The sequence below is a fragment of the Melozone crissalis genome, unplaced genomic scaffold, assembly GCF_028551555.1.
Source record: "Melozone crissalis strain CALT ecotype California unplaced genomic scaffold, PUWL_Pcris_2 ptg000032l_1, whole genome shotgun sequence".
NCBI classification, from domain to species: domain Eukaryota; kingdom Metazoa; phylum Chordata; class Aves; order Passeriformes; family Passerellidae; genus Melozone; species Melozone crissalis.
In genome coordinates, this window is record NW_026535810.1 from 1,246,144 (window position 1) to 1,257,986 (window position 11,843).

Here is an 11,843-nt window from a genome sequence, read left to right on the forward strand (position 1 = left end):
GGAGAGGCCGTGGGTGATCCCGGCAGCGGGAGCAGCCCCGGGGCTGCACCCCACGGGGGTCCCACGCGGCACCCACAGCACAAAACCTGCAGTGCAGCGCGACCCACGCGGACCCTTCCCACCGCAGGACGGCTAAAAATAGCAACCACCACGGAGCTAAATATAAGCGGCATCAACCGGACACCGGGACCGGCAGCGGCAGAGCGGGAGCTGAGCACGGCCCGGCACCGGCAGGGCTGGGAGCGAACGAGGCCTAGGAATCCACACGGGAACAGCCCCTGAGCACGGGGGGAACGCGGCTGCAGCTGCCGGTGAGCGGATGGGACCGGACCCCCCCCCCCCCAGGGAACTCCCCGCCCCCGGTGCCGGTGTTCCCTGGGCGGGTGAACGCGGTGTGGGGAGCCCGAGGAGCGGGGTCGGGTCCCCCCCGCGCTCCACCGGCAGCGGCGGCTGCTGCATCACGGAGAGAGATGAATATTTATGGGCGTTTAAAAATAGCTGCTGCATTGTGCTTCCCCCTCACGTGCGGAGCCAGCGGGGTGCGGGGAAGCTGCTAAATTAGATGTCACCGCGCAGAGAGATGCTCAGTCAGGCAGGAGCAGGATAAAAATAGAGCCTGCTGTGCGTGCGTGGATCTCCTGCAAAGCAGGAGCGGATCCCGTGGGATCCCCCGCCTCCGCACCGGCATCCCCGCACCGCGCCCTGCCAAGAGGGCACCGCAGAGGAGCCGGGCGGGGACACCGCGGTTCTGGCGGGTGGCAATCAGCGGCCTTTCATCTGCTTCACCCCGAATCTGCGTCTCTCCGTGCCCAAAGCCCTCTGGAGGCAGACACTGCTGAGCTCTGGCTCCGGCAGTGACCCCGTGCCCTGCCAGCAGCGCGGTGCCAACATGTGACACCCTGGCAGCCCGCGGGGGCTCCGTGCTCTGGCCGTGCCCTGTCAGGATGGATGCAGACAGGGTCAGGACAAACAGCTCAGAGTGGAGGCACAGGGGCACTCAGGGAACCTCGACATCGCTGTGACTCCACCTGGGCCAACACCAAAACCCAGCGTGGGCTGTGCCGAGCACAGTGGCTGTGCCAGCTCGGGGGGCACAGAGTGGCACCGGCAGAGCCGCGGGCAGCCGGGAGCACCTGGCTCGGGCTTCACACACTGCCAGGGGCTCTGGGCAGGGGGTTTGCAGCCCAAAGCGGCTCCGATGCTGCCCCTCTGCTGCTGGAAGAGCCGGCAGCGGCACTCACAGAGCCCTGCACAGATGGCTGCGGCACCCGTGGGCCGTGCCAGCCCCACGCGATGAGCTTTGATGGTTGTGCAAACAAAAGCGGAGCCAGATGGTCTCCCCCGCGCTCCAGCGCTGGAATCCTGCGCTCGCTCCCAGCGCCGACCTTGGCTGGGTGTCCTGCAGCGCTGCCGGCCTGCCCGGGCTGTCTGCACAATGCTGCCGCTGGGATTTTCCTGCTATCACGGCATCAGAGTAGTTTGGGTGGGAAGGGACTTTAAAAAACACCCAGTCCCATCCCATGCCATGGGCAGGGACGCATTCCAGCCCCCCAGATCGCTCCAAGCCCTGTCCAACCCGGCCTCGCACACCTCCAGGGATGGAGCAGCCACAGCTCCGGCTGGAAGCAGCCCCAGCGTTCCCCCACCCTCGGATTTCCCCTGGGAGAAGCGGCAGAAGGGGCAGCCCACCCTCCCCGGGCCGGCTGGAGGCACCCAGCGGGGTCTGGGGTCCCCTGTGAGCGGAGCGGGGCTCGGTGCATCCCCCGATGCCCTTCCCGGAGCCGCTCCCGCCAGTTCCCATGGCGGCCCCGCCTCTCCCGCTGCTGCCGGACTACAGCTCCCGGCGTGCCGCGGCGGGGCGGGCCGAGGGGCCGCCGGGAGCGCACCGGGAGAGCACCGGGAGCGCGGCGCAGCGAGCGCCGGCCCCGCCGAGCCGAGGCGAGCCGGGCCGGGCCGGAGCGGGCGGGAGCGGTGAGTGCGGGCCGGGGGCGCGGGGCAGCACCGGGGGGCTCTGCCCTCCCCGTGGCCGGCGGCGGCCGAGCCCCGCGGCGGGGCCGGGGGAAGGTGCCTCGCATGGGCCCGGCCCGAAAGGAAAACACCCCAAAAGAGAGAAGCGGGCGCTGGGATGGAGCTGGGGAGCGGCGGGGTGGGAGCGGGGGGTCCCGGGTAGGTAATGCGGGTCCCCGCGGTGCGGTCGCGCTGTGCAGAGCCCGGCCGGGAGCGGGTCCTGCCCCGGCCTCCCGGGGCACCGTCCCGTCCCGGGAAAACGGGGAGGAAAGTGGGGTCTGGGACCCCATGTGAGCTCAGACGAGCCCAACCTCGGCCTTGTCTTGGTGCCCAAGATCTCCCGTTAAATGCACCAGGAAAGGCCGAGGGGGCAGGATCCCCACCCTCAGCCGGTTCAGGCGTGTCCTCGTCCCCGTGTCCCCCGTGTTCCCCGTGTCCCCTCCGAGACTCCGGCAGCCCCGGGCCCCCGAGGAGGAACCGGGCAGCGCTGGGGCTCTGACACGTCCAACACAGCCCCGGGCTGGAGGGACACGGAACGCTGTGTTCCCGGTGTCACCTCTCACCCAGCACAGCCCATTTCACCAGCGTCCCCCATGTCCTCCGTGCTCTGGTTCATCCGTCGCCAGAAGGGTTTAAAGGATTTGTTTGGGAGGTGGCAGCTGTTGCTGCTAGAGATTGGGATCTGTGATCCGTGGGATCATCGGCACCTGCAATCTGGGAACACTCAAGATCAAGATAAGCACCCGAGCCCTCCTTCCCTCCCAGCCCAGTGAAGATCCTGCAGCAGGGTGCCAGGATCAGAGCGTGATCCTGAAATCCCTGGGGAGGGGTGACAGCACTGCCAAATCATAGGAGCATTGATTTAGGATGGAAAAGGCCTTCAAATCATCAAGTCCAAGTGTTAAGCAAGGGAACAGGAGCAGATGGTGGTCACACTCCTCTGGGGACAAAGGTGAGGAAGGAGCTGTCCCTGGACAGGGAGCAGGACAGGCAGGATGAGGCAGAGGGAGGGCTCAGCTCCACCACCTCGCTGTGCCCTTTGCCACTGACCAGAGCTCCGACTTTTCCCCTCCTTGGATGGCCACTGTCCAATGTCAGCACAGCCCTGACCTTCACCCTCAGCCTGCTGCAACATTCAGGCTTTTCTGTTCCAATAAAAGTGGGAAAGCAGAGCCTGGCAGCAGCTGCCCTGGGAAGGGGGGCTGGAGTCCTTCCCATGGTGGGCTGTGTCTTGTTGTCCTGCAGGTCAACAAATCCTGGTGTGGAATTAGAAATCAAACATGGGATGTGGGATGGGGGTAGGGACAGGGCTCTGGGAGTTTGTGTGCCCTCAGCCAAGCTTGTGCAATCCAAAATTTGGGAGAGCTGGGCCAAGGGCTGCAGAGCTGGTGAAATATTTAAGGTGGGGAAGGACAGAGTTGGAGATGTGGAATCACCCTCATTGCAGTGCTTGGTGTGTCTGTATGTCCTGCAAGAATGAATTAACCAACCTCTCATATGTTCCAGCATCCCACCCCTCTAATCCTTAATTTCACAAGGAAGGGAAACTGAGGCACGGGAAGGAGAATTGCTTCACATACAGCTCCCAAGTTAAGCCCTTTACCACCCAGTTGTGGGTCTGCAACTGCCCTTGTTTGCAGAGGAGGCCAAATCCAAGCTGCTCCTTAGTTTTTGGAAATTATCTTTGGAAATTCCACAGCAGCAGCCATGTGCACCTCTGGCTGCAGGGAGTTTCCACAGGAAAGACTCATGGAGAGAAGGCTTTTAACTGTTGATGAAAGTAGATTTTAAGGCCTCCAGTGAGAGCAGGGCTCCCTTTCTGTGGGCAGTCCCTTCCCAATCCCTCCTCCTGCACCCCTGTGTCACTCCTAGCCCCAGCCATGAGGTTCCTCCTGCTGCACAGCTGGAATCCCACAGACACAGCTCTCTGTGGAGCATCCAGCTGTTCCTCACTCCTGTCTCCTGCATCCTCCAGACTAAACAAACCCATTTCCTTCCCGCTGTCCTTGCAGGTCATGTTTTTCCTACACCTCTGCTCATTTTCTCCAGCTCCTCCCAGGACTGGACAGTGTTCACCCAACATCCAGGAGATCTATTTCCCAAGTCTGGCACTCAGCACTCCTGTTTACACATTCCATGGGGTGTTTTTCTTTTTGTTGTTGTAACAATCTGACTCTTTTTGATTCATTTATCCTTTGCCCCAACCTTCTGAGAGCCTTTGGGAATTGCAGCAGGTTTAGGACAGAGCTGCTCCCTCTGCCAGGGGTGAATTGCTGAACTCTGGCCTTTAGTCTTGTTTCCAAATCAAACTTTGGGCTTTTCCCTGAAATATCCATAAGTTGGTGACCTGGGAGGTGAGCAACAAGGGAGTGAGCATCCCACAGACCTGCAACCACTTTGCTGGAAACAAAATCCTCCTCCAGGTATGAGCCCCCTGACACAGTGAGGTGAGGATCTGCAGCAACAGCTGCCTGTGTGCATGGAGGAGGTTTGGGAGTTACTTGGAGCATTGCAGGAGCTGTGGAGTGGAGCTGGCTGTGAGTCCCAGCCCTGGGCAGGAATGGGGATGGTGCCAGCTCCTGAGACAAGGCAGGCCCAGCACTGCATGAGGGAGCTGGGAACAGCTGGCAGTGAGGAGAGTGTGATGTTGGATCTGGCTCAGGCTCACCTCTGGAGAGCTGGAGGGAACAGCAGCACAGCTTCCAGCTGTGGGAAGCAGCAGCAGAGCCACAAGGCCAGACATGAGGAAACAGCCTTCACTGTGGGGTGCTGCAGCCAAGGAGGATGAACTGGATCATCTCATCAAGCTCCTCTTCCCTGGGACACAAAGATGATTTTACATTTCCCTGAGTTGGTGTGAAGACATTCAGCTTTACAGTGGGTTTAGTTTGTGATGTTTTCTGTAATTCCTGGGTACCAGTGAGCCAGAGCTCTCCTGCTGCCACTGGCACCGTGTCAGACCAGAAAGCCACTTGATACCTTCACTGTCTCAGAGGCACCACTCCAAGGACTTGCTCTGACAGGGTGATACTCTCTTCCTTCCTCTCCTCCTAGCACTGTCCAGAAAACCATCTTTGTGCTCCTCCTACATGGCAGTTGTTCTTTCCAGGTAGGGGAAGGGCTAACTCCTCCCCAGCTCTTCCTCCTGGAACATCCTCCCAAGGCACTTCGTGCTGTTATCTCTCACATTTTGCGTTCCTCAAGAAGAATCTCATTCCTTGCCTGGGGGGAAATTTTTTTTGTTTCTCTTTTTTTACCCCTCTGCAAGTCTTAAATCTGAAGGCAAAAGGTATGAACAAGAGTAGGAGACCAGCAAACCTCCTGAGCCATGCAGAACCATGTTAATTTAGTTAAATTAATTAGGAGATCTGTTGATACAGAGCCTTTCCTCTGCAAATGCTCTGGTCCCTTCCCAAGTTTAAGTCATGCTGACTCTATAAACATGCAGGAAGCTTCCTGTGCTGTGTGTTTCCATGATTAACACTGTGATGAGGATTAAAAAGTGCTTTAAAGTATTGGTTTGAGTTTTGTCAGGCAATCGTGGGATTGAACCTCAACACCTAAGCTCCAGGAAAACATCTCAAATCACAAGAAGCTTCTGTCACAGACAAGCTTCCCACACATAATTCCCAAATCTCAACCACTCCCGGAGTCAGCGACGTCAGCTCTAAGAATGGCAATACCGAGGGGCAGAGGAGGGAACTGACTGGGGATTTTTATAGCAAACAGCAGATTTTGGGTTTGCCTGACAACCAGCCTGTGCTGAGCCCCGCTGAGCAGTTTCGATCCGGGCTCTGACCTCAGTGTTTGTGTTCCAGGGGCTCCTGCCAGCCAGGAGAGGCAGGATGAACGTGGGAACGGCGCACAGCGAGGTGAACCCCAACACCAGGGTGATGAACAGCCGTGGTATCTGGCTGTCCTACGTGCTGGGCATCGGGCTGCTGCACGTCGTGCTCCTCAGCATCCCCTTCTTCAGCGTCCCCGTGGTCTGGACCCTCACCAACATCATCCACAACCTGGTAAGGGAGCGGTACGGGGAGCCTGGGCACAGCTGTTGCTCTGAGCAATCTGCTGAGATTCCTGTTGAAACAATTCCTTTGTGTTTCCAAAGATGTCGGGTGAGTTGCTCAACCTCCACCCTCGGCCTGTACTGGTGCCTCTGGGTTATGGATTTAAATCCAGCCCAGGTACAGGTGAGGCAGCAACGCCTGGTGAGGCTGCTCAGAGGGGACATGGATTCATTTCCTGTAGGGCAAATCCTTCATTGTGTCTCCTTCCCAAAGGATTCTGTGACAGACCCCATCACTGGGGTTGGTAAAACCTGAATTGGCCTCGTGAGAGTTAAGAAAAAACAAGATGAAGCCCCTGATTTTGTTCTGCCTAAAGTAAAAGATTAGTCCAGGAACTGATTCTTCTCTCCGAAGATCAAGATCCCCCTTGGGCACAGAGGACAAAAAACTTCAGGGATGGAGCAGCTGATTGTGTGTCTTTTATTTTAAATAATATCTCAGCCTGGGAATACTCCAGTGATAAAAATTACAGGGATTGAGGACCCTCATGATAAGCTTTTACTAGTGGGGGATAAAAACCTCCACAAACGCCCAAACTGGAGCTGCTCAGGAGATAAAAACCTCCACAAACCCTTAAACTGGAGCTGCTCAGGAGATAAAAACAACCACAAAGCCCCAAACTGGAACTGCTCAGCACTCAGCTCACGAGCTGCTGCCTTCTCAGCCATCTTCCCTGGCAGCTTTAACTTCTGGGGACAAAAAGGAATTTAAAGGCCAGGAGTGGCTGTACCTGGGAGCTGTGGTGTAGCCAGAATGTTTGTGTGTGTGGTAATCAGGGGGTGACAGACCTTCTCCCAGATATTTTCGGGGAGCCCTCAGGCAGCAGGCAGGCGCTAATCTCCCGATCGCAGAGATCCCAGGGCTGTAATCTTGCCACCGCCTCCTTGGCTCACACCCAGGAGCCGAGCGAGAGTTCTGACGTGGATCCGCCGAGCTGGCCCGGCCTTTCCCAACTCTCCTTTCCTTCCCCGCTTTCCTGACCGCTCCGGGTTTTCCAGCAGCGCCACATCCCTCTAGTGGAACGGCGCGGGGGTGCAAGCGCCCAGATCCCCTGCTCTGGATCTGGGGTTTTTGGGGTCAGCCTGACGCTGTGTGTCCTGCAGAGCATGTACATCTTCCTGCACACCGTGAAGGGAACCCCCTTCGAGACCCCGGACCAGGGCAAGGCCCGGCTGCTCACGCACTGGGAGCAGATGGATTACGGAGTCCAGTTCACCGCGTCCCGCAAGTTCCTCACCATCATGCCCATCGTCCTGTGAGTATTCTGGGCTGGCTGAGCCGCCTCGTGTCCCAGCACCCAGCAGCGTTCTGGGAGATAAGCACGTGGAATGCCACAGCTCAGTTTGCCTCTCTCTCTGTCCCCACCTTTCCTCTGCAGGTATTTTCTAACCAGTTTTTACACCAAGTACGACCGGGTACACTTCATCATCAACACCATCTCCCTCATGAGCGTCCTGATCCCCAAACTGCCTCAGTTCCACGGCGTGAGGATCTTTGGCATCAACAAGTACTGAGCGGCGTGGCCGGAGCGGACGGAGGAGGAGCAGGGCTGAGGGGGATTCCTCTCTCCAGCCCCATTTCCTCCCCTCACACAGACTGGGATGTGGTTTGGCTGTTTAAAGCAGATCCCAACAGACACATTCCGCATGCTGGATCCTCGTGCCCAATAAATCCAAACCAGCTCCAGAGTAGAGTTTAGTGCGGAGCAGGACGTGCGATAGCGGATTTCTCTTCTCCCAGGGTCACCAATAGATGCAAAACCACTGAGACTTTGAGGTACAACAAGGATGAATTCTGGGAAGAGTCTCATCTATTCCAGACATGGAATGACGAGGATAGGGATGAGGGGAAAAGCTTTTAGTGCTGGTACTATTGCTGTGGTAAATGCACTTTAAAATACATTTCCCTTCCTGAAGCTGGGTGCTTTGAGCAGAACGTGAGGGAAATCCAAAGGGATACAGCCAGACTTTCCCAGGACTGGATTGTTTTGGGGTCTGATCTCCAGTTTTAGGTGGGAAGTGGGAGGGGGAAGTGAATGACAGAGTTTTATTTTGCAATTGTTGACACCACTTAGAAGGGAAATTCTTTTCCTAAAAACAGCACAGGAAGAAGTGACCTGCAGTTTGACAAAACTTTTGACTTCCTACATCACCATCCGTGTGGTCCAGGGAAAAGGTGGATAGATCCAAAATCATGCTTGTTACTTTCAGTTTATACTCAAATCTGCCCAGATAACTCCTCTCCCCACCCCAAATTGCTGTTTTTATGTGCACAGGAGCTCAGTGGGCATTTGATCAAGGGCTGAGGGCAGGTGATTTAAAGACTGACACCAAATGCCATGGAGCTCCTTGGAACATGGACAGGGACAGGTGTGGGAGAGGCAGCCAGTGGGCAGCTACAGGAGGAAGGCTGATTGTTCTAATCAAGCAGGCAGCCATCCTTGACTTGGAATTTTTCTCCTCACTTCAGCTCTTTGGTTGCTTAAGTGAATGTGACTGGGATTTGCCAGTTCTCCATGGACTCCAGGGCTGGATTTCTGGCTTACCTGGAAATCTGTCCCTCAGCTCCATGTCCAAGGGCTGTGTGAGCAGCAGCACCAGCAGCAGATGAACTGACCAGCAAAGGAGTTGATTTGTCACTGATAGTAGACCGTGTCACAGAGGAACAAAATCAAGCCTTTTTTCCTCTAAAATTACCACCTAAATAAAGCAGGCTTAGGTTTCCTGGCTGAGACAGCTTTTACTGTTTTACTGAAAATCAGAATGACCTGATTTCCCTTTGGGTTGTGTCCCAGATGGAATGGGTTTTCCCTCACTCTTCCCCTGTAACCCCATGAAAACCTATATTTCTGTTGTCTTAGTGCTTATATTGTCTCACCTTTTTTGACAATGGTATAAATCTTTTTAATCTTCTTTTTTTTGTCCTTGCAGTAGCAAATCCAGCTTTAGAGGCCATGAGGGAGAATGTTGAGGTTTTGGATGGTCTGAAAACATAGGACAGGGAAGGGAGAATTTTTAGATGTGTTACTACTCCATGCATAATTTTAGACAAGTTGCTTCACTTCTCTCTCAGACTTCCTTTGGGATTGCTACAGGGAAGGGAAAATATGGAGTGTACCTCAAAGGGCTGCTGGAATGCAGGGAGAATCATTCCCTCATGTGTTTGGAAAGTGGAAATCCAAGTGGAAAGGAAGTTTTCAAGCAGGTAGAAGGAGAAGAGAATCTGGCTGGAGACCCCAGGGTATTGACAGATGTGCAGTTTCCTTGATGGGCAGTTTAAACCTTCCAACCTAGGATAGAAGAGCTGCTGCTTTAGCTGAGGTACTCTCTACCCTAATCGGCTCTTTAAGCTACTAGACAATGATAATTGTGATAAAAATAGAGATATTTCATCAATCAGCTGGGAAATGACACAGACATGAGCAGTATTCCTGCAGGAGGGGCAGGTCCTGGCAGGGTGCCTGAGGCTGAACTTGAAATGTTGATTGTGGTGCTGAACAGACCTGAGTGTCTGCCCAGACACCACTTCCATCTCCAGGGGAAATGAAAGAAAACTAATTATTGTCATAGAAAACATGGGGAAAACCATCATTTTGCAACAGAAACAGCCTCTAGATGCTTTCAAACATGACTCCTCACAGACAGACATATGCTGGGTATTTCTAAGCATATGCACATCACAGATTTGTAATTTTAGAATAATTATCAATTGAAAGGATCAGCTTTTTTTTTTTTATGAGATACAGCAATAACACAGCTGTGGGTTTGAACACTTGTGTGGTCACTGACACCATCTGACCCTGTTTCCTTAAATTAAATATCAGCTGGGACTCAGAATGGAATTATAAACTTCTCAAACAAGCAGGTTCTAAAGTGTAAACCCCCAAATTTGTAATTAAGACTCTGCCTAGCAACAAAAGTAAATATTTTTTGATTTCTCTCCTTCACACAAATGATCAAAACAGCCAATGGCAGAGTCATGACATGCCACTCTTCACAACACAGGTGTGGCACTTTTCCATGGAATAACTTTCATTAATTTGGATTCAGCCAATCCAGTCAAAGGAAACATAAATGGAAACATGAGTAATATGAAAGAAACAAGTTGGAGAAAGATTTCATGTTCTGTTGTGGTGAGTTAATTACCTATATATGGTTAATAAGTATTTGAACAATTACAGATTGGGTAGCATCTTCCTTAAGATCCCAACTTAAGGCTGGTGTCAGGATCAATCAAAAATAAAAAGCAGGAAGTCAATTGTAATTAAACCACCATTCTTGGGTGTACCTGAGGCAGTCTGAAGTGAAAGGACACTATGAGCAGGCTGAAGGGTGGTCCTGGAAGGGGACAGATCAGGTGTGAAGCCACATTGTGGGTGGAGAAATGAAACAAGAACAGATGTGGTGCTGCAGGGAGGAGATGACTGGTTGTTACTAATTTTAAATGGGATTCTGATCACATCACACTTGACAGATTCCCTCTCACGTTGGTCCTGTATCATAATCAGGACAAGTTCCTACCTGGAGAGATCAAATCTCCTGTGATGGAAAAACAACTCCTGGTAAGTTATTTTAAGCTTTTCTGTTCTGATCTGCAATTAAAGAGAAAAACTTGTGAATGGCTGGAATCCTTCTCAGGAACTGGCAGCAGCCTGTCCCATCCTGTACTTGGCCAAGCCCCCTGAGCCACTGTCAGCACCACGCACGTTTCCATGGGGCACAGCAGCCCCTGCTCCAGGACCCTCAGAAAACCAGCAAGTCCTCCCAGCCTGCTGCTCCTGAATCAGGGATCCTCACCTGGGAGTCCTTCCACAGAGCTACCAGGCTGGCAAACAGTCCAAACCTTTGCAGGAAAAAGCCTATAAATTAAACTAAATGGAGGGCTACTTATTCTCTTTTATGTTTGAATCACTGTTCAATTTTGGGTTGTTTTTAGAAGCTCGGTACTGGCCCTCAAGGAGGGGACAGCAGTGGGTTAACACATTAATATTCCTTCTTGTGACTTATGTTGCTTTATCATTGCCTAGAATATCTTTTTAAGCATGTGAGTGTTGGTGTGTCCATACCCTCCCTGGATCAGTTAAATCAGCTGAATTAGTTGGGAGGGTTTTTAAAGGAATGTTCTGTACAAAGTTTTAGGGTTTTTTTTCCCATAGCCTTCTTTTTGCTGTGGATACAGGAGTCTCATGTAGAGAACTTTCTAAAATAAAGTGTGAATATTTTTATTACTCCTTTGTACAGTATTCTAAGAGAGACTAATAAAAGTGAAGTATTCAGGTAAAAACTTGTGCTTGAGTCCTGGAATGGAATGGATGGCTTTTGCTGTCAAACAAGCACAGCAATGTACCCAGCAGACATGGAATGGCTCGGGTTTGAAGGCACCTTAAGGCTCCAGGGCCATTCCCACCCCCTGCCATGGGCAGGGACACCTTCCAGCAGCCCAGGCTGCTCCAAGCCACATCCAACCTGGCCTGGGACACTCCCAGGGATGGGGCAGCCTCAGCTTCTCTGGGAAACCTGTTCTGGGGCCACATCACCCTCACAGAGAGGAATTTCTTGCCAATATCCCCTCCTGAGTTCATTTCTTCATCTGTTAAACAGCAGCGTTACGTGGCTCTATAAAGCTGAATCCACAATGATGGAATGGTTTGGCTTGAAGGGACCTTAAAGGCATCCAGTCCCACCTGCTGCCAGGGGCAGGGACACCTTCCTGTCCAGTCTGGTCTGAGACACACCATCTCCTACATCTGTAGAAGTTCCAGTAACC

At 53.4% G+C, this 11,843-nt stretch overlaps 1 protein-coding gene across 1 annotated transcript; it reads left to right on the forward strand.

The window, feature by feature from the left end:
- Positions 1 to 1,912: 1,912 nt before the first annotated feature.
- ORMDL3 (ORMDL sphingolipid biosynthesis regulator 3) lies at positions 1,913 to 11,348 on the forward strand. The gene is made up of 4 exons (XM_054281678.1): positions 1,913 to 1,971; positions 5,826 to 6,026; positions 7,181 to 7,332; positions 7,456 to 11,348. Exons 2-4 carry the CDS (start codon positions 5,853 to 5,855, stop codon positions 7,589 to 7,591), a joined length of 462 nt encoding a protein of 153 aa, XP_054137653.1. The 5' UTR covers positions 1,913 to 1,971; positions 5,826 to 5,852; the 3' UTR covers positions 7,592 to 11,348.
- Positions 11,349 to 11,843: the final 495 nt, after the last annotated feature.

Coding starts and splice junctions, on each gene's coding strand:
- ORMDL3 (XM_054281678.1), top strand. CDS start 5,853: ATGAACGTGGGAACGGCGCACAGCGAGGTGAACCCCAACACCAGGGTG. Junction 6,027..7,180: donor CCAACATCATCCACAACCTG/GTAAGGGAGCGG, acceptor TGTGTCCTGCAG/AGCATGTACATCTTCCTGCA. Junction 7,333..7,455: donor ACCATCATGCCCATCGTCCT/GTGAGTATTCTG, acceptor TTTCCTCTGCAG/GTATTTTCTAACCAGTTTTT.